General features: G+C 37.6%; 1 protein-coding gene across 3 annotated transcripts; it reads left to right on the top strand.

The window, feature by feature from the left end:
• The first annotated feature begins 814 nt into the window (after nucleotides 1-814).
• On the top strand, nucleotides 815-19,823 carry LOC115753774 (U3 small nucleolar RNA-associated protein 21 homolog). 3 transcript variants are annotated; one of them, XM_030692576.2, is made up of 19 exons: nucleotides 815-1,030; nucleotides 1,151-1,178; nucleotides 1,696-1,796; nucleotides 3,501-3,704; nucleotides 5,277-5,520; nucleotides 5,749-5,924; nucleotides 6,653-6,735; nucleotides 6,911-6,983; nucleotides 7,402-7,467; nucleotides 14,499-14,541; nucleotides 15,087-15,226; nucleotides 16,018-16,230; nucleotides 16,992-17,076; nucleotides 17,285-17,579; nucleotides 17,798-18,059; nucleotides 18,230-18,446; nucleotides 18,551-18,780; nucleotides 19,061-19,210; nucleotides 19,631-19,823. In XM_030692576.2, the coding sequence occupies exons 1-18, from the start codon at nucleotides 905-907 to the stop codon at nucleotides 19,208-19,210; spliced, it is 2,736 nt and encodes a 911-aa protein (XP_030548436.1). In that variant the 5' UTR covers nucleotides 815-904; the 3' UTR covers nucleotides 19,631-19,823. The 3 variants fall into 3 exon arrangements, with proteins under 3 accessions (XP_030548436.1, XP_030548434.1, XP_030548435.1); XM_030692574.2 differs by lacking the exon at nucleotides 19,631-19,823 and adding an exon at nucleotides 19,346-19,518; XM_030692575.2 differs by lacking the exon at nucleotides 19,631-19,823 and adding an exon at nucleotides 19,325-19,518.
• The last annotated feature ends 2,399 nt before the right edge of the window (nucleotides 19,824-22,222 follow it).

Genomic DNA, 22,222 nt, shown 5'->3' with positions numbered 1-22,222 from the left:
GAAGAAGTATAAAAAACTCTCAATATATCTTAGCTTTGATTGCTAATGAAAATACAACGCGAGACAAGATGACTTACTACCTCATTTTTCCTGGGATATGAATCGATTCTAACATTCATGTTTGTGATTTTTTGGTGATTAAAAAAATTAGTTTGAGATATATTTATCACATATTTATCAATTTGTAGTTTTTTGTGAAATTAATTCTTTACTTTATTAGTAAACATATGTGTTTTATATATTGTGTATTAATAGTCTACCTATAATATTTAGGAATCTTATTATGTGTGGATTTTGTGCGATTCTTGTTGCTACTAAGATAATGGTGACTTAATCATATGTATAATTAGAGATTTCGTGAATTTTACTAGCAATATTGTTAGAACTTTTGAATTTATTGAGTTAGATTAAAAGAAGATTTTAAAAAGGAAAATCAAACCCGAGTATAACAAGCTTAGGCTCGGCACGTAAAACGACACGACCCTTTAGCCATTACTAGCTGGTTATTCTCTACACTTGCTAAAAATAAAGTACATTGATAGTCCTAACATTTATTGAAAAATTATAGGCGAGTCCTAAAAAGTTCAGATAGCGCAATTAAATACTAAAACTCATTGAATTGATATAATTAAGTTAGTCGATTAACTCTATTTGATTTAGTGAATGAAAAATGCTGAACTGATTTTTATAGTGCGATTCAAAGTAAAATGCAAATGTCCTGACAAAAAAACAAAAATAAAAAAAAATACAAATGCTGAAAAAGAAAAAGAAAAAAGCACAGTCGGAGTTCATTACCGAATTCATTGCCTTAAACCCTAAACCCTCGCCCCTAACGACTAACGTTCCAATTTGTGTTCTTCCGCCAACATCACCTCCTCTGTGCATTTCTCTCCTCGTGGGAACGATGGGAATCTTCGAGCCATACAGAGCAATCGGATACATAACCGCCGGCGTCCCCTTCTCCGTCCAGCGGCTCGGCACCGAGACCTTCGTCACCGTCAGCGTCGGCAAGGCTTTTCAAGTGTACAATGTAAGGGGCAAAAACTTTCGGCGCTTCGCACAACGTTCGCGGTTTCATGTTATGATTGGTGTTGCCCTGTTGATTTGACTCGTCCCCTTTTTCCCTCTTCTCTGGTTTTGATGCTTGCAGTGCGCGAAGCTGAGCTTGGTGCTTGTTGGTGAGTATCTTCCTCTAGTTAACATCGGGTGACTGCGTGTGATCATGTGTCTCTTTCGCATGCAAGTGTGGGCTTGGGTTGAGCTGACCTCTCTGTTCTCCGTTTCAATTCACTTCCTTTGTGTTGCAAAAGCTGTCTTTTTTTTTTTTTGCCCTTGGGTCAAGCTCTTTGGGAAATGGCGTGTGCATGGTGATTTTTAAGCTACTTCAATGCCTCTTTACATTTCTGGTTTGGGGGTTTTGAAGTTGTTTTTATGTTGGCATTCACAATCTCTTTAGGTTGGAAGGAATTAGCAGTGCCCGTTTGGGGAGTATTACTGCCCCTTTCTAATGCTCTCATGTTGAATTTTTTATAATGACAGTTTCATGGGCTGGGTTGTCTATAGTATGCTTGATGACGCTTTCTGATTGTGTTTCTTCCCCTTAAACAAATGGCGATTTCCTTTATTTCTTGTTGCTTTTCATTTTCTGGCACTTTCTTCAGTCAAGTAACAATTGGATGAACATTTTTTCTGAAGGTCCCCAATTGCCAAAGAAAATACGGGCTCTCGCATCCTATCGAGAATACACTTTTGCTGCTTATGGACATGACATTGGCGTATTTAAGCGTGCTCACCAGGTTTGTCACTGAACGGCTTGTTAGAAGAGATTCGCAAATAAAAGATTATTCATGGTGTTCTCCTACACTGCAATGCGATGTTAGATTGGGGCAACCTTTTTCATTTTCCTTCCAAAATTATTGATAAATTGAACTGGGATAAATTGTGCACATGATGAAAGTAATGTTAGATGTGACAAAATCTTTAACATGAATAGTGAAGGAAGTTAACTGCGTAGATTTGCGACTAAACAAATGGAATGACCTCAACTTTCATTCTTTGAGGAGTTATTGTGATATAGCATATGCTATGACCGAAACTCTCTTGTAAAGTGCTTTGCCTTTGTACATTTTTGGAAGATGTTTATCAATTGGTGTCATTTGGTAGGTTGTCTAGCTAGTGGAACTCATATCTTTCCAGTTTATTAGTCTTTGTCTAGTTTGATGACAAGTGATCAACAGTGATGAGATTATAGATTCATGGTTCTTGGTTTTTCTTAGTGTGCCCATGGCATGTGAACTTTGGGATACTATTGATGGCAGTGCTTATGAATGATAGTGCTTGTTAGGGTGGTAGTGGCGTTATGAATAAGGAATTCGCAATCAGGGACAAAATCAAGTTTGAAGGGGAAAAACCAATGGGCTTTTGGTGGCGATTATCCGGTTGCAGATTTGTGTATGTAGCAGTGGCTATGAGAGCGGGATTGTCTTATGGTGCATTCGTGCAGTAAAATGTGTTCATTTTGTACTTTGTTAGCAGTAGTTGTTGATGGAAGACAATATCTTTTAAACTTCCTAGCCTCCAGAATTGATCAAATTCGACCTGGTTTTACTGAAATGGATGCACTCGTTGGATCAAGTACGCATCTTAGTCATGTCATTAATTTTTTATCCAGCCACAGCCTTGGAAATTTGCTTTTGAGTTTGTTGGTCCTGATGATGTGCTCATGGTTGCATATGGCTTTTCCATGAGCACATAAATCTATCTAGGGATGTCGTGTTCTTGTGTATTTGCAGGGGCATATGCCTCCATCAATGCCATATCCAATGTTGTTAATTGTGCTAGGTGCTCCTAGGGCACATAGAATCCCTAACACCCGAGGTGCTAGCTACCAAACCGCGCTAGGATGTTTGCTAGTGTTATCTTTCAAGGCTCTTTTTTATACTCTATTTTATCCTGCTGTGCCTGAAGCATTTTAAATTTGTTTGTCAGCTCCTTTTACCAGCTTGGTATCATTTTCTTAAAAGGCCTTCAAGTCATTGTTCCCACTCTGATATTTTGAGTTGGAACAGGTTTAAATGTCCGTGTCAAGAGATTTTATAGTTATTGTTTAGTCGAATGCGATAGGACTAGCAATAAATAGATAATTTTGGTTAACATGTTAAGAACTTTTATCTCAGATTCTATGCATGTTCTTGAATGGTCCAATGTGGATAACATAAAGACATATTGATGGTTAATGTTGGCTAGAGTTTATATATCTGTGTGAAGCAGATTAGTAATAGTAGAATAAGATGTTTGGCTTATCAACAAAAAAAAAAAAATCGTAAAGAATATGATGTTTGAACTACTCATTAAAAGATTGGTATGGGGTTGCGAGATAATGGGACCTAAGTGCACTTGCCTGGATCGCTAATTAAAGATATTGCCAGAGAACATGTTGTGTTTTTCTTTTATCATATGCAAGAGCACTTTGTCTATCTAATTGTATGCTTTAATTACAGGTAGCAACTTGGAGCAGGCATACTGCTAAGGTTTGTTTGCTGCTGTTGTTTGGAGAACACATATTGAGTGTAGATGTTGATGGCAATGTGTACATATGGGCGTTCAAAGGAATGAATGAGAACCTTTCACCAGTGGGACACATCTTGTTGGATAGCAATTTTAGTCCTAGCTGTATAATGCATCCAGATACTTACTTAAACAAGGTGAATATCCTCTTTGCCTCAAGAACTTTTCCGTTCATATATGACAGAGATTGATGTTTGAGCATGAATGTACTTGCTGATGAAAGAAGATTCCCAAATAAAATGGCGACAATGTTTAAATATGGCCTTTTCTTGTCCTTTTCCTTTGTCATACACCTGTAATTAATTTGGAAAGTTTCTCCATTTATTTCCAGTATAAAAGAGTTAGAAGTTACAGATAAGCTGAAAAACGAAGCAACAATAGATGCAAACAGCGAAATTACTTATTGTTTGCTTTGTTTTCTCCCAAGCCATTAATGCTCGGTAACAATTGATGGAAAAGTTGAAATTACCCATCATGAAAATGAGTACATGTCTAATTACCTGTGCTACTTGGCCATAGTCTTGATGCAGTACAATCCTTTTACCATTTACTTTTTTGAAATTTATAAAGCTAGACATATTGGTTACTTGAGAATGTACTACTATACCTGTATTTAATGAGAATGGATTTGTGCATCTGTAATTAGCTCTTGATAGCAAGATCCAGCCAAAGGATGCTAGCTTTCGAACACGTTATTTGAAAAAATTAAGCTGTTGAGGGGAAAAAGTAATCCAGGGGTCCCACCCTGAACGGCTACGGACTATTCTGGGTAAAAGGTTTTAACACGGTTTACCCTTAGGTATATTGACTAGATACAGTAATACAGATTGATAAGAGGAATTTGTGATGTTGAAAGCAGCATGGTCCACATGTCAGCAGCTCAACTTTTTGAACATGAGTAGTATTTCTATATCTGGGAATATGAAAATGACAAGAACGGGGTAAGCGAGGCTAGTACAAATAAAGAATAGGTAGAACATTTACTAGCCCAGAAATTAGGGGAAATAAGATGTAGTACGCATAGTTGTTAAGATCGACATCCTACTTAGACTGTTAGTTGACTGAATGATCCGATCCTAATATCTGATAGGTATTCTTAACATCCTAGAAATACCGGCAGTGGGATGCTTGACATGAATACTTGTGTGAAATCAACTGATTATTTGTTTGTTAAGACCAACAAGTTTGAATAAGTGTTGCTGTAAAGTTCTTATCATTCCTCAATCTATTTACTTGTGTGCAACCCACTAGTTATGTCTTTGCTGAGTGCTCATAAAAGCCGTACATCAGATACCTCTATGTTCTCCATCTCTGATTTTTAGTAAAATCCTCTTGTAATAACTTGAAACTCAAATGAAGTCTGAGTATGTAATTTTGTAATATTGAATGATAGAATGGATATGATCATACCATCCTATGAAATTTGTCAATTTGGATTGCTACATGAATACCCTACCTAAGATCTGGGATTGTTTCTTAAGTTTTGAACTGTAGGGTGGTAAGATTCTAAATCCTGATTGGATTTTAATGACACTTGGCACTAGTGCAAGCATGCTGCCTGCGAGAGTGCTAAACCTATTTGTTTGTAAGTTAAGCCAAATCTAGGTGGTAATTTAGCAAAGTAAACGGGTACCAGAAGTTGTGAATGCTTAACAGCCATGTTCACATTTTCAATGTCTCTGGGCCAAACTAAGAAAGCTTGGAAACAGGTTATTCTAGGATGCCAGGAAGGGCCTCTGCAGCTTTGGAACTTAAGTACTAAGACAAAGCTCTTTGAGTTCAAGGGGTGGAACTCATCTATTAGCAGTTGTGTTTCATCACCTGCTTTAGATGTTGTTGCAGTTGGCTGTGCTGATGGCAAGATTCACATTCACAATATCCGCTATGATGAAGAATTGGTTACATTTTCACATTCGATGAGAGGTTCCGTGACTGCCTTATCTTTCAGCACAGGTATCATTCATGTTGTTACTTCGTCTTCATCAAGTATTGATATATTTCCTTCTATAAATCTGGATGTCTTCCAAATTCAAAGGTGCTTCTACGCTGGCCACGCTTGATTTCGTCTCCAGAAACTCTTCATTATCAATTATGTAACCTCCTGTGGCTCTTATACGTTAGAAGGAACTCATCTGTGGATTTGGCAGTTCGTTTGTGCTTACATCTATATTCCTCCTTTAGATGGGCAGCCTCTTCTAGCTTCTGGTAGTTCATCTGGTGTTGTCAGCATATGGAATCTCGAGAAAAGAAGGCTCCAGTCGGTCATTAGAGATGCTCATGACGGTTCAATAATTTCTCTCCACTTCTTTGCCAATGAGCCTGTGCTAATGAGTTCATCTACAGATAACTCGATTAAGGTAAGATTTTCACTGGCAATGTTGGGTAATTAATATGACTTTTAAATCTCTTTATTGATCTAAATAGTAGTTGGGAAGTTTATGCGTCTGTGGCCTCTTTTTTGCTTCCCTGACCTGATTTGCAAGTACTTTTCCTCCCTATATTCTGCTATGTTTGAGTTCACGTGAGACAGATAAATATCTGTAGTTGTTAGAGCTCTTTTTTTGTCTCATGTAACAGAATAAATTTAGAGCTGATATTTCTTGATGACGTACGATCTGGAATAGACATCAGTTTGCAAATATAGTCTGCCACTAGGTAGTTTGTTTTCCTGAAAAGTCTTTGTTCGTTTGTTGGTTTAATTACACTTAACCATCTAAGATCAGCCTATGGAACTATGGAAAATCATTTGGCAATCTTGTCTTTGTTTAGGGTAACTCTGACCTTGTGTGTTTTATTGCAATTAAGCCTAATAGGGTCGGTCTGATCGGTCAGCAGATGGCAACTATTGAAAATCATTCGGCCTTTTTCTTTGACTATGTAGGATAGCTCTAGCCCTTATTGAGTAATAAGTGGTGCAAAAGTGGCATAATCTTTTTCACCTTCCACTGGTGATAATCTTCGTGGATAACCTGACAGAACCTGGTCTTTCTATGAATACTGCGGGTTGAAGTTTATATTAAATTGTGTTATCTTGATATTAGTACTGATTTCTCTTTTCATACAATAAATCACTGTGTTTGAATAGATGTGGATTTTCGACACAAGTGACGGAGATCCTCGTCTATTACGCTTTCGGAGTGGTCATAGTGCTCCTCCACTTTGCATAAGGTAATAATTTTCTTTCTTTTATTTATTGTTTATTTTAAGAGAAATTCAGTATTGTGCATTACTGTATCATTTCATTTTTCCGGGATCAGAAGTGAGAAGAACGATATGCCTGCTAATATGTATTGTTTGGAGTTTGTTTCGTCTGAGAATCACCAATCATGATTTATATCTGCAGGTTCTACGCTAATGGTAGGCATATACTATCGGCTGGTCAGGATCGTGCCTTCCGGCTTTTCTCGGTTGTCCAGGTCCGTTTTAAGACATCATTCTTTTTTTAATGGATTACTGATACTTTAACATGGTCATATTTGTTTGCTTTCCTCCATAAAGAATGCATTCTTTTATCCCTTTATTGAGTAGTGGTTATGATCTCTTCTGATGGATTTAGTTTCCATCTCACTTTTTTATTTTTTGGAACTAAAAGCACTTTTACCTTTTAAAATTGAATTTCAAGAAAATAGTTTTGGAGTGCTCTGTCAGCTGTCATCAATTTCCAGAATTGTTGAAACCCTTAGCTCTCTGATTCCTAAACAACCTGAGTTCCTTTTATGTAGAATATAAGATTGTGGCACTGAATATTACATTTGAATAGCTGATAGTATGGTTTGAATTTTCCTATTCTTTTACTTATTTGTTGTTTGGTGTTCGTTTCCATTGCAAGAGCAGGATCAGCAAAGTCGAGAGCTATCTCAGCGTCATGTATCCAAGCGAGCAAAAAAACTGAAGTTAAAGGTATTGTCTAGGTTGACAGTCACGTCATCATATGCCTGTTTCATTTCCTTCTCTAGACTCATTTCTTTCAATATTCACCAATTAGGAACAACATATTCCAATTTCCCTGCCATGTATATTGCTTTGCTGCTCTTTCTGGAAGGGCGGGAGTATTTTATATATCTGTTTTACCATAGATGTGAAGGAGCAAACCAATCACTTCTTTATTAAGTGGTTCGCTTGCTGTGGAGAGTATCCATCTTCCTGTTTGAATTTTGATAAAAATTCCTAGCTTAACTGGTTTGATATACCACATGTCTATTACAAGTGGTAAATTTGACACTACGATGCTTATCTGGAAGGATAGTCCCAGCTTATGGAGAGTACATATTGTCTATCATTTTAAGTTAAGAGTGTCTTTCCATTGAAGCTAAATAGAAGGCATATCGGATGCTAACCTGGTTTGTACTGTTGTCAATCAACCTTACCTACATTTATTTGTGATTTGGTTGTAAGAGCATCTGATCTCACTTCATACGGCTGTGGTTTAAGACAATTAAATTTCTAAAATGTATTCACCCCCCCTTCCCTCCTCCTCCTCCTCCTCCTCTAAGGCAAGTTGCTCTAAGTTGCCAGATAAGGTTCAGGTCCGAGAAGGCGTGGGTTCAAATCCCACTGTTCAAAAAACAACCCTCTGTGATAATTCTCTAGAAGTATTTTTTGCCTGTACAAAGTTTGTTCTTTTCACCCATACCTCTTCCCTCTCTTCTTCTTCTTCAATTCTTCTGATTTCTCTATTCTCTTACCTCTTATACCCTCCCTTCCCCATGCTTACAGAACAATAGTTAAGTTGTTTTCCCCACAGCTTTTCAAATCGTGAGTCAGAAGTAGTTTCTGAAAACAAAACAAAGAATGTATCTAACATGTATGTTCCCGCGCGAATTTCAGTAATCACTTGTTCTGATTCTACATTTATTTTGAGCCAAAAGAGAACTTTTTGGTGGAATAGTCATGTTATGTAGAATAGCTTACTCTCAATAGTTACATACAAGTCTATGGAACACAGAAAGGCAGGATGCCCATGATGCATACGTGTGGGATGAACCAAATCCTCATTGAATTTGATTTTTCCATTAGAGGGGAATTTATCTCACTTGTCGGTAGTGTCCTTTATCCAATTGCATCGTTGATGATTGTAATTGACATGGTAATCATCTTCCGATTTATTTTTGTTGAGAGAAAAAACTAAACTGAATGCTTGGTTAGGTCAATGTGACCCCAAGCTATCTATTTATAATAAAGTCAAAAGGCTAAGAATTACAATATTGCCCTTATTGCTGCTATTCAGAAAATAATAAAGAAAATAGACAAATATGCCCTCATGGGCCAAATATTCTCAACACTCCCCCTCAAGTTGGAGCATAAATCACACATGCCCAACTTGACTAAAATAGGATGAAACGATTTACTCCGTAGTCCTTTGGTGAATACATCGACAAGTTGATCATCGGACTATACGAAGGGCATACAAATTAATCCACTTTCCAACTTCTCCTTGATAAAGTGTCTGACAATCTCCACATGTTTTGTACGGTCATGTTGTACAGGATTGTGAACAATACTAATGGCGGCCTTATTATCACAATATAGCATCATAAGAAGATGAACAGATATACCAAGATCTTCAAGTAATCCTTTAAGCCATAACGACTCACAAACTTCTTGTGCCATCGCACGAAACTCTACTTCAGCACTAGACCGAGCAACCACGTTACGCTTTTTGCTGCGCCAAGTCACAAGATTCCCTCCTAAGAAAGTACAATACTCAAAAATAGACTTCCGCTCCGGAGATCCAGCCCAATCAGCATCTGTATAAGCTTCAATCTTCAAGCCATCATGAGGAGATAAAAGAATCCCTTTCCCGGGAGCAGATTTCAAATACCGAAGGATCCGAAGAACAACATTCATATGAGTAGAATGTGGATCATGCAGAAACTTACTCATCGGGCTTACGGCAAAAGCAATATCGGGTCGGGTGTGGGACAAATAAATCAACTTGCCCACTAACCGTTGATAACAACCCTTATCCACTGGATCAACATCTTTTTCTCGTAGACGAGTATTGGCCTCAATAGGCGTATCAAAAGGGTGACATCCAATAACCCAACCTCTCACAAAAGATCAAGGACATACTTCCTTTGGGATAGAAATATACCCTTTGAAGATCGAGCAACTTCAATCCCAAGAAAGTACCGCAGCTTTCCAAGATCTTTTATCTCGAACTCTTGTCCGAGAAACTTCTTCAACCGACCGATCTCATCACTATCATTCCCCGTGACAACAATGTCATCTACATAGACAATGAGAATAGTAATTTTAGCACCTGATTTCTTCACAAACAAAGTGTGATCAGCATTGCTTTGTTTCTACCCAACAGAGACCATAGCTCTCTGAAACCTACCAAACCAGGCTCGAGGTGATCGCTTTAAACCATCAACCGCACGTTTCAGCTTGCACGCTTTACCTTGAGTTTTGTCACAAGAAAAACTTGGAGTAATCTCCATATGTACCTCCTCTTCTAACTCTCCATGAAGAAAGACATTCTTTACATCTAACTACCGAAGATCCCATCCCCAGTTAATAGCACACGAAAGTAGTACTCGAACAGTATTCACTTGGCAACATGAGCAAAGGTTTCTTGATAGTCAATTCCAAAAGTCCGAGTAAATCCCTTTGCCACTAACCGTGCTTTATATCCGTCCACAACACCATCCATTTTTTTGTTTGACTACAAACACCCACTTACATTCTACTGGTTGTTTCCCGGGAGGAAGAACAACAAGATCCCACGTGTCATTTTTCTTCAAAGCATACATCTCTTCCACCATTGCTGCCGTCCACTTCTCATCCGCAAAAGCTTCCCGCCAATTTTGTGGAATAGAAATAGAAAATATAGAAGACACAAAAGTACGATAAGAGCTAGACAAAGAGTCATATGAGACAAATTGGGATATAGGGTGTTGAGTACAAGTTTTAGTACCCTTTCGAAGTGCAATAGGAAGATCAGAAGAAGAAACCATACCGGGAGTAGTAGAATCCGGATCGGGAGATGATGATTGAATAGGCAATGTGTCAATGGTCTTAACCTGCTTGTTGGTAGTGGGCTCCCTACGACGATACGTCTTTAATGTCTTGCTACTATCTATAGTTTGCCTAACGGGAGTGGGAGTAGACTCCCCCTGAAGTGGTTGTTTTGTTATCTCCTCGTGTTCTTGTACTATCCTCGTGTTGCATTGTTCTCCTCTTGAGAAGAAGAACACTCTTGGGAAGGAGGAGAGTCATCAGAGACTATCGGAGAAGAAATGTAAGTAATATCCATAGGAACATTCAGAGTAGGGAACACCTCTACACTAGGACACTCCCCACGAAGAGGTGGAGCTGAATAATATGAATTAGACTCGTGAAAAACCACATCCATGGATACGACGGTGCGCCTAGAAGGAGGATGATAACACTTATAACCTTTTGAGTAGGTGAATATCTAAGAAAAATGCAACGGAGACCACGGGGTTCCAACTTACTCTTAGAGGTGGTGTTACGAGCATAACAAACACAACCAGAAATTTTTGGGGTAAGAATAAAAGTTGATGATCCTCGCAAAACATCAATAGGTGCGCGAAAATCAAGAATTCTTGTAGGCATCCGATTTATTAAATAGGTAGCGGTTAATATAGCATCACTCCAATACTTGAGTGGGACATGAAGGGAAAACATAAGAGACCTAGCAACTTCTAGCAAATGTCGGTTCTTTCTTTTGGCAACACCATTTTGTGCAAGGGTATCGACACAACTAGTTTGATGAATAATGCTATGATCAGAGAGATACCATTGAAACCGACCCTCGGTGTATTCGGTGCCATTGCCATTGCGAAGAATTTTCAAAGTGGCATTGAACCGAGTCCGGATCATTTTGTGAAAATTTTGAAAATAGTGAAAAACGACACTCTTATATTTCAACAAATAAACCAAAGTTGTACGAGAATAACAATCAATAAAAATGACAAACCATCGGTGACCGGAAATAGAAGTATGCCGGGAAGGACCCCACACATCAATATGAATCACATGAAAAGGGAAATGACTTCTATTATTTGAAGATGAATATGTTGAACGGGTTTGTTTAGCCGTAACATAGGCTTCACAAAAAAACTCGTCTTTATTACAAGCTAAAACGAGACTAGGAAAAACTTTTTCTAAAGTTCTTAAAGGGGGGTGACCTAATCTGCAATGCTACCGATGAAGATCCGTCAATGCCGAATTAACTTGATGAGGCGTAGAAGACAAAGTTTAAGTAGAAATCCCACTACCCTCGAGCAGATAAAAACCACCTTCCAATCTACCATGTCCAATCTCCGTCTCCGTTACCGGATCCTGGAAAGCACAATAAGAAGGAAAAAAAGTCACTTTATAGTTTAAGTCTCGAGTAAGACTACTGATAGAAAGGAGATTAGTGGAGAATGATGGAATATGTAAAACAGAAGACAAGGGAAGAGTGGAGGAACAATTGATAACCCCTTTTCTAGCAATGGAAGAGATGGTTCCATCAGCTAATCGAGCTTTGTCTCTACCAGAAGTAGGGGTATATTGACGAAAGAGACCGGAAGAACCCGTCATGTGATCCGTAGCACTTGTATCAATAATCCATGGGCTGGAAACAACAGATGTATTAAACCCCCAAGTAAGATACCTAAAGTGGCTAGGTTTGAAGCAAAAGGAGAAGATGAATTGGCAACCATAGAGGAGGCAGCATCAGTAGAAGCTTTTAGTAGACGTCGAAATGCTTGAAGTTCTTCCCGGGATAAACCTATATCGGTAGTAGGTGCAGCAGGAACAATTTCAATATGATTTGCCTTTCTTTGTGCCCTTTTTGCCTCAAAATCTGCAGGTTTTCCATGTAATTTCCAGCATGTAGCTTTAGTATGATATGGCCTATGACAATGTTGACACTTGATCACTTTCTTAGAGGCATCATCAGAATGAAAGAATGAACTAGATTTGGCAATAGTGCCAACACCGGTTTGTAGAGCGGATCGATCAACAGAGGAATGAAGCATTGCTACCCTACGGCTTTCTTCAGAGTGAACTAGGGCATAGGATTGTTCCGGAGTAGGGAATGGAGAACAGCTAAGAACTTGAACACGTATCTGATCATATTCAACATTTAATCCTGCCAAGAAATCATAAACTCTGATCTTGTCCACATGCCTCTTGTAGGCAGCAATGTCTGCATCATTTGTTGGATGATAATCAACATAATGATCTAGCTCTTGCCACAAACTCCGAAGCTCAACATAATATTGAGATATAGTCATCTCCTTCCGAGTGGTGTCATGACCCTTTTTCCGAAGTTCATACACCCGTGCGTCATTCGCGAGTTGACCATAAGTATCCCTTGTAGCCGTCTAGATTTGTGCCGCAGTATCAAGAAGCAAATATCCTTTTCCAATATGTGGCTGCATTGAGTTAAGCAAAAAGGACATTATCAAAGAGTCATTCGAGATCCACTTTTCTTGAGTAGTACCCGATGTAGTCGGCATTGAAGTGCCATTGATATGTCCCGTAAACCCACGGCTTGCAATGGTCAAGAATGTCGATCGAGACCATATCAAATAATTTGTGCCGTCAAGTTTCACAGGAATCGCGGCAAAAGTAATATAATGTGTACGACCATCTCCGGTAGGTGTAGAACCCGAACCCTCGGACATTATGTCTTAGAAGTTGATTTGAAAAGCGTGAAAGGAATAATCAAACCACCAAAAAACTTGGAACGAAGTCCTCTGGTAGTAGTTTGAATTTGTCCTCCAAAAATCAGCCAAATCAGATCAAGGGAAGGCAAAAAATCAATTTTTCAGGGTTTTGAAAACCAAAAAAAAAATTGATAATTCTGATTTTTCCCACAGAATCTGAAAAAAATATGGTAGTCCATGAACTACGGTACTTTGGTCTTTGCAACGAGATAACCGTAGGCCCGCAAAGAAGGCGAAACAATCTCAAATAAGAAGATCCAAAAAATCGCAGAAGAGGATGAACCACCTATCGCAAACCGCAAAGAAGCTTTAATTTATCTCATAGAGGTGAGATTTAGGGCGGACACCATATTCAAAGAATCACCTCATGAGTGCTGCCCTATGCTGTGAAAGAAGGCAAAGAAAAAGTGAGAAAGAACTGCAGTGGGAGAGGGTGAAGGCAAGAAGGGAGAGAGAGAAGAACGCTTGCGCAGAGAAGAGATTAGGGTTAGGGTTTCAGTTCAGCCACGGCTCTGATATCATGTTGAGAGAAGAAACTAAACTGAATGCTTGGTTAGGTTAATGTGACCCCAAGCTATCTATTTATAATAAAGTCAAAAAGCTAAGAATTACAATATTGCCCTTATTGCTACTATTCAGAAAATAATAAAGAAAATAGACAAATATGCCCTCATGAGCCAAATATTCTCAACAATTTTTTGGAAACGAAGCTGTTGGAGAAAACCTATAAAATGGGCCAATGAACTTATTATTGTATATTCTGTTTTTGACAACCAGAAGGTAGTTTCAAAGCTTGTTCCTAGCAAGCATTGTGTTTCAACATGATTTGATTATTTCAATTGTCGGCAATCTTTATGTCATAAGTGCGCTTTTGGTTGGCGGGTCCTTATTGCGGTTGACAGCTGGACTTGTTCCCTAGGAGTTTGCTCTTAATAAACCTTTTAAGTACGTATATAATGTGTAAAGATCAGCTTGAGTTTGCAGAACTTTTACAGGCATATTCCTGTTTCTTCGTTCTTATTCCTGCATTTCTAATTCTGTCTTTGCATCCGTGCTAAAACAATATTAAGGTTATCCCAAGCACTCTTGACGCTATTCTCATTGAACTTTGTCAACATGCTCAGTTGAAAACGAATTTTCCAGGGTTTTTCAAGTTCTGTTAGTAAGTACTTAAGTACCATTCTAATTCATATCTATGTTTTGTCTTTCTTAAACGTTGATATCTTTGATTGGCTTCCATTGCAGGAAGAAGAGATAAAGCTGAAGCCTGTTATAGCATTTGATGTTGGTAAGGATTTTTGTGCTAGGAACTTGCATGCGCTTTAGAATCACGACCAAATGAGCTATTATTATTTGGTTTGATGATTCAATCTATCCATTCCAACGTTTTAGTCAAGGTTAAAATATGTTCTCTTCTAATACATAATACTACAATGCCTAGGTTTTTGAAACTGGTATGTTGGGCCTTTTAGGCCCACATTCCTACAATCATGCATCTTGCAATGTGAATTTGAGGGGGGAAAACCTTTTTGATGTCAATTTGTCCATTCTCTAAGTGAAGATGTGGCAGTCTGAAATTTGCAACGGAAACAAACAAGGGGCAGATTTCTGAAAAGTGGCATAGAAGATGCAGAAATTAGAGGAAAATTGTAACTCTTCCTTAATCATGTGTCTCTTTCAAAATTTAATTTATGTCGAACATAGACAACTTCTTATTTGGATGAGCATGAAATCACAGAAATGTACAATAAATGTGTAGAGCACATCTTTTTTGAGCTGTTTGTATATCGTGCATTCTGATTTTCGCCATTGCACGTTATGCTTGGATTTCAGCTGAAATTAGGGAGCGGGACTGGTGCAATGTGGTGACAAGTCATATGGATACTCTGCAGGCATATGTATGGAGACTTCAAAATTTTGTCATAGGCGAGCATATTCTGAGACCATGCCCTGACAACCCCACACCTGTTAAGGTATAATTTCTGATTTTTCACACAGTACAGCTTTAGCATTATATGAAACATTCAACTCCTTAGCCTGAAGTGTCACCCACTGGGTAAGAATACTTAATGTAGAAGCTGCAATCGTTTAGAAAACTACGCTTTACAAACCTGAGTTCACATCATCAGTTTTCCATCCTAAGTTTGCAAAAATTTGTTTTTCCTTCTTGATAAAGATGTTATTGGTTTTAATCAGTCTAGCTATTTAACTATGCATCTCATCTCACTTTTTATTCGTACATTCTTGATAGTTCATGATGTCTATAGATTAGAGGAATGGGGAGAAATAAGATACGACAGTGTCAAAGAGAGTATGTGATCTTTTATTCGGCTTTGGGCATGTTCCGACTTCAGATAGTCTTGCGATGTTTTCCTTTGTTTTTTTCTTTTCTTCTCTATGCTGTTTTCCTTGTACAGTTCTGCTATACTTGAATTTTTGTTTTGATAAAATCCTCTGTTACCTATTGAAGAAAGAGTAGGTGCAGAGAGAGGGAGTGCGCTAGTGAACTAAGCTAGCATGGCCAAAAGATTCCACTTAGCAGATTGTTTTATATGGTTATAAGAGCATCTTTAGCCTTTGCAGTCACGGTGCTGAACAATGTAGGTGAAGTGTTAGTGAATAATTTGGGACAAAATGTTTTAATTTGTGAAAAACAGAATGCAAATTGTTAGTTATTTATTGTATTCTTTCCGTACATCTATGGTTGTTACTCGTTTGGCAAATACATGTTAAAGTTATGTTTGACAAACATATCTTTTGACAGGCTTGCACGATTAGTGCATGTGGAAATTTTGCCATTTTGGGAACAGCAGGTGGTTGGATTGAGCGATTCAACCTTCAATCAGGAATAAGTCGAGGAAGTTACATAGACCAGTTAGAAGAAACAAACCGTGCCCATGATGGTGCAGTGGTTGGAGTGGCTTGTGATTCCACAAATACTCTCATGATAAGTGCTGGTTATGCTGGGGACATTAAGGTTTGTAAATTAATCCAAACATATAATTACTATATCCTTAATTATTTTTTTCTTACTTGCGTTTCACAGGACAGGAGTCCAGCCTGTTATTTGTGGCATCTTTGATTTACCAACGTAATTCTGATGTATACTCAAGTACTTCTTGTTGTAAATCTTAGTTTTTACTTTTCATAATGTACTTTACTGCTCACTGGATTTTGTTTAGACAGAGTGGGAGGGAAGGAGGCAATTTTAAACTATAGTAAGGGATAATATTCTCGATGATGAATTGTATTCTCTCTATAATGTGAATAATCGATTAAACATGAGAGTCCTGCCTGGAAAAGTGGAGCCAATAGTACTAGGATTTCGAAACTCTGCGTAAATATGCATGAGGACTCTAAAAGTAAACTTGCTGGATCTGATAAATTGTAACTTGTATTTATTACTATGCTCTTGCATCACTTCTAAAGACATGTTTCTTTTGGAATTGAGGAGTGTTGTTTGGTTGATTGAGAAAACCTTTTTAAAAATGAGGGAAATCTTATTTTCAGGTATCTTGATGCTCTTGCTCACTTTTTGTCCATTTTTAGAAAGGTGTTATAGTTATCCTTTTTATACTTTAAAGAGATGTGTTAAATATTGCTTTTATACTTAGAAAGGATGTGTATGGCCCACCCCAATAGTTGGTAAGGCTCAGTTGTCATTAACGTGCTTGAGATCTTTCTGAGATTAGATTCAATAAGATGTAAATCTGATTCCTAGAATTATTTGTAGTGCAGGTCTGGGATTTCAAAGGACGTGAATTGAAATCTAGATGGGAAATTGGCTCTTCTTTGGTAAAAATTTCTTACCATCGTTTGAATGGTAATTAATGCTCTAGCACTGCCCTATCCACTCCCCTCTCTTCTTTCACTGTGGGTGCAATTGCCTTTCCATTTATGCTACTCACACTATACACATGCATGTATAATTGCGTAAGCAGTGGCACATTAAACTATATTTATAGCGAAAAGAAAGGATTCTATTATCCTTGTAACTGTAATGGTCTACTTTATCTTGATAAATCTTGCAGGTCTTTTGGCTACGGCTGCAGATGATTTTGTTATTCGTCTTTTTGATGTTGTCGCCTTGAGAATGGTCCGAAAGTTTGAAGGTCATTCAGATCGAATTACAGATTTGTGCTTTAGCGACGATGGGAAATGGCTCTTGTCTTCCAGTATGGATGGCAGTCTAAGGATTTGGGATATTATTTTAGCTAGACAAGTTGATGCAGTATATGTCGATGTCTCCATCACAGCATTATCTCTGTCGCCAAATATGGATATTTTAGCCACGACACATGTTGATCAAAATGGGGTCTATCTCTGGTAAGTTGTTAGTGCATCTCTAATTTTCAATTAGTCATATACTTATGTTCATTGTTTGGAGTCACATTGGTTCAAGTATTTATTTAGAATTGGTCAAGGCGCACCTAAGGAATAATGAAGCCTTAAGAATATGGTTTCTAGAGATTAATTATGTTAAGGAGATATTGTGTTCTTTTGTATGTAGACAAACTGATGAGAGACTGACTTTGATTGACCAGGGTTAACCAATCAATGTTTTCTGGAGATTCTGACATCAATTTGTATGCAAGTGGGAAAGAAGTTGTGACCGTTAAGTTGCCATCAGTATCATCAGGGGAAGGTTCTGAAGCTGAAGAATCTAATGAACCTGCTATTAGACATTCAGAGTCTAAAGATGTCCCTTCCTTCCTGCCTTTGCTTGAGCAAATTCCAGATCTAGTTACCCTCTCCCTATTGCCAAAGAGCCAGTGGCAGAGCTTGATTAATCTAGACATTATAAAGGTCCCCTCTCTCATGTTTTTGTTTTATCATCGGTCATAACCTTCTCTATAAAAGATTTGTTTCATTTACCTCTCCATTGTTTTTTGTTTTTTCAATCTCTGTAAGATTGTCCTACAATCGTAATGGGGACCAGTTGGTGACTTTCTTCGCTCATCTTATTTAATTTGTAGGTTCGCAATAAGCCAGTTGAGCCACCCAAGAAACCTGAGAAAGCTCCCTTCTTTTTGCCCTCTATTCCATCTCTTTCTGGAGAAATACTATTTAAGCCAAGTGAGACTTCTGCTGAGGGAGACAGGAAAGCTAATGAAGACAAATCTAAGATAACACCTGAAGTGCCGTCATCGCAGTTTCTGCGACTTCTTCATTCATGTTCAGAGGCCAAAAACTGTAAGTGTCACTCCTTAGGAAAATCTCAGCATTTACACCTGTGCTAAAAGTATCATCTGAGACTCCTGTGCTAATTCAACATTTCTGGATTTGACATTTTGCAGTTTCTCCTTTTACCGCCTACATCAAAGGGTTATCTCCCTCAACTTTGGATTTGGAACTTCGGATGCTTCAGATAATAGATGACAATGACGCAGATGATGATGATCTACAAGATGTTGACGAGAGACAAGAGTTGCTTTCAATTGAATTACTTATGGATTACTTTATACATGAAATATCTTGCAGGAGTAATTTTGAGTTTGTACAAGCTCTAGTCAGGTTGTTTTTGAAGGTAATCCTTTCAACTTGTCATTTTTGAAGTATAGATCTCTGTTACAGGAATGTGCTGAATGAACCACTGATTATGATGGCAATATTAGGACAGAAGGACTGCCAATACCTTTTGGCTTAGTCTGGTGCCTCAAGAGTCTCCAGTGCCCATTATTAATGAAAAGATGCAGATTTGACTATCAGTTGATAATATGCCATTGATTTTTAGTACAAGAAAAAGCATAATTGCTTCCCTAAAGTTGGTAATGTGACTTTTGATGTCTCATATTCTGTTCTGCCAGATACATGGGGAGACAATTAGACGCCAGTCAGTATTGCAGAATAAAGCGAAGGTCCTTTTGGAGACTCAATGCTCTGTATGGCAGGGAGTGGATAAGTTATTTCAAGGTGCTAGATGCATGCTTGCTTTTCTTAGCAACTCACAGTTTTAGGTATTAAACATATCACCCATTTGTTCCCTCTTCTTGCTTTGATATTAGGCCATTTTTCATACCGGAAACTTGATAATGTATTGTTTTTACCTAGTTATGATTTTTTAACTGGAGTTACTTTTATGTACATTATAGCAAGGGGAAGATGTAGATGGAAAAAAGTAGCTGGATCTACACTGAGGCGTGAGTGGTGAGTTTAAATGTTGGACGAGTTCCTCTTAGAGCTATAAATTTGCTCATTCTTTAACTGAGCAATCATCCTGTATCACTTCTTTCAGAAAATTTTAAAGGAAACCTTTTCTTGAGCCCTTTCTATTGTGATGGTCTTATGCTATTTGATCATATACATATGTCGATGAATGTGTCACAACTATTTCTCTTTTCTGAATTTTCCTGGTACTTTTTATTTTAATCCTCCAGGCTTCTGGTCAGGAGTTTCTATTATTTGGTCTAGACGCGCGGGTTTTAAACCTGGACTAGACTAGCTAGTTCAATCAGTTCGAACCGGGAACTGGTTGGTAATTTGGTCCCGTTATTCACCTTATCACGGCATTCGTGATTACGTGCGAATCACATTGGATTTCATACCGAACCAGACCGGTTCGAAAATCAAGTGGGTACTGAAATTATTTACCATCTGGGCTTGAGGTTATATCGGGCTGGAATTGAGTTGTTCCTCACTTGCTTGGCCCAATTGATATTGTAGCAAAATAAACAGCAATGCTGCAGGCGACTCAACAATTGGAACTGCTTGATCAAAATCGCCTTTGAGTCTGCCATATGCACAAAACATTATTTGTGCATGATTACATCGCTCTAATGTTGGGTTTTAGTCTCAGATGTTATCTCTGCTGTTTAAGATTACCAACGACGTTAATGAGCCAACATCTATTTTTGGTTACTTGCCAACGCATTTGAAGTTATTTTTGTTCAAAATTATCTGATGTATCAATTATTTTCATATTAAAGTACCAAATAATTTTAGTTACTCATGAACTTTTTATTCCTGCTTGGTTTTGGAAATTACCAAACATCTTGAAAGTTACATGTTTACCAACAATGTTAACAATTCTCCCACAGTTATTTTTGTGGCTTATTAGCACTTTTCAAGTTACTAATTTTATTTCTAGTTACTATGCTTGGGAGTGACCGATGTACCAAGATTTGTCAACATTAATATACCAATTAATTGTAATAATTTTGCAACTAAATATTGGAACTTTTCCGTACTTAACAAGATAAAAGAGCTGACGAGTGATTAAATATGGTATCTTTATTTGACGAATGTTGGTAAGTCAATCAAATCAAGATCAATGATCTTGAATAAAAGCTAGTAACTTGAAAGGTAAAAATCAATGGCAAGCCACAAAAATAAGTGTCGGTAGATTATTATAGTCGTTGGCAATCTTGTAAGTATGAGGGAAAATGCTGGTACTAATTCCAAATATAGCAAGATAATAAGTTGGTCAGTGACTAAAATTAGTTGGTATTTTAATCTAATGAATGTTGGAACGTCAAGCAAGTTAAGGTTGGTAATTTTGAATAGAATTGAGTAATTTGAAAGGCACTGATATGCCACCAAAATAAATGTTGAAACATTATTCAAATAGTTGAAATATATATAGAAATGTTTGTAGTTTTGAGATAAATAGTTGATATGTTAGGCTCCGTTCGTTTCGTGGAAAACAATTTTCAAGAAAATGTTTTTCGGTTCATTTTCGTGTTTCAATCAAACACCAGAAAATATTGTTATTTTCCAGGAAAATGACTTCTTGGAAAACATTTTCCGAGAACACCTCATTTTCCGAGGAACGAATGGAGCCCTAATGTGACAGATATTAGTACTTCAGTCAATTCATGGAAGATAATTTTGAATAATATTTTGTAAATGCATTGGTAAGACACAAAAATAAATGTAGGTAGATTTTTAAAATAAGTGGAAATGTTCGAAGTATAAATAACTATTGATACTTTTTAGGGTTAATACCATGAAAAACCCTAAACCGGTACACCCGTGACAAATTTACCCTAAATTATTTTTTTTACCACGAAAAACCCCAAACCGGTACACCCGTGACAAATTTACCTCAAACTATTTTTTTTACCACCAAAAACCCTAAACTGGTATATACGTGACAAATTTACCATAAACTAATTCTTTCAACCACGAAATACCCTAAACTGGTACACATGTGACAAATTTACCCTAGTTAAATTGATTTAATATCACGAAAAATCTCAAATTGATAAATCTGTGACAAGCGGATGGTCAAAACTCCATACCGGTATACCCGTCAACCGTCACGTGTCACCAAATCAATAGTTTGATGATTAAATTTAACGAAAATTAACGGAGGGTAAATTTGTCACATGTGTACCGGTTTAGGGTAAATTTGTCACAAGTATACCAGTTTGGAGTTTTATGTGATCAAAAAAATAATTTGGGGTAAATTTGTCACAAGTGTACCGATTTGGGGTTTTCCGTGGTATTAACCCTACTTTTTAAAATGAGCAAATATGTTTTGGCCCAAATCTGGCTAGGGCATGGCAAAACCCTCCTCCCCCCCGAAAGAAATAAAATAAAATAAAAGAAAAAATAAAATTAATAAAAAATGTTAAAATGTTATTAAGAAATTATCTACATCGGCGTTGGCCATACCATGTAGGACGGTCGGCATCCATGTCAACGATTTTCGGCCAAAATTGAAGAATTAAGTCCTTCCCTCCCGAGAAAATATAGCTTTGATGGCGAGTCCGTAAATGTTTAGAGCTGTGAAGGATAAAAAGATAAACAAAAAGATAGCTTTTGAAAGGGGCTAACATTTGCTAAATTATTCCCAACTGCAAAATTTTGCGCATTTATTTGTCACTCTTACTCGTAGGGGCGAAAACCGTCCAAGAGGATATAATTGATTCCTTATATTGAGAAAAAGCATTCTGTATATAGAGCCCATCTTTTGACAAAAGTACAAAAAAAAGTCATGAACATATGACACCGATACAAATTCATTT

Source organism: Rhodamnia argentea, chromosome 3 (genome assembly GCF_020921035.1).
Source record: "Rhodamnia argentea isolate NSW1041297 chromosome 3, ASM2092103v1, whole genome shotgun sequence".
NCBI lineage: Eukaryota > Viridiplantae > Streptophyta > Magnoliopsida > Myrtales > Myrtaceae > Rhodamnia > Rhodamnia argentea.
This window is presented reverse-complemented; position numbering and strand designations above follow the sequence as displayed.

Excerpts from the sequence above, each read along its gene's own strand:
- LOC115753774 (XM_030692576.2), top strand. The coding sequence starts at position 905 with ATGGGAATCTTCGAGCCATACAGAGCAATCGGATACATAACCGCCGGC. Across the intron at positions 17,077-17,284 it reads TTCTTACCATCGTTTGAATG|GTCTTTTGGCTACGGCTGCA; the intron begins GTAATTAATGCT and ends TAAATCTTGCAG. Across the intron at positions 18,060-18,229 it reads TTAATCTAGACATTATAAAG|GTTCGCAATAAGCCAGTTGA; the intron begins GTCCCCTCTCTC and ends TTTAATTTGTAG.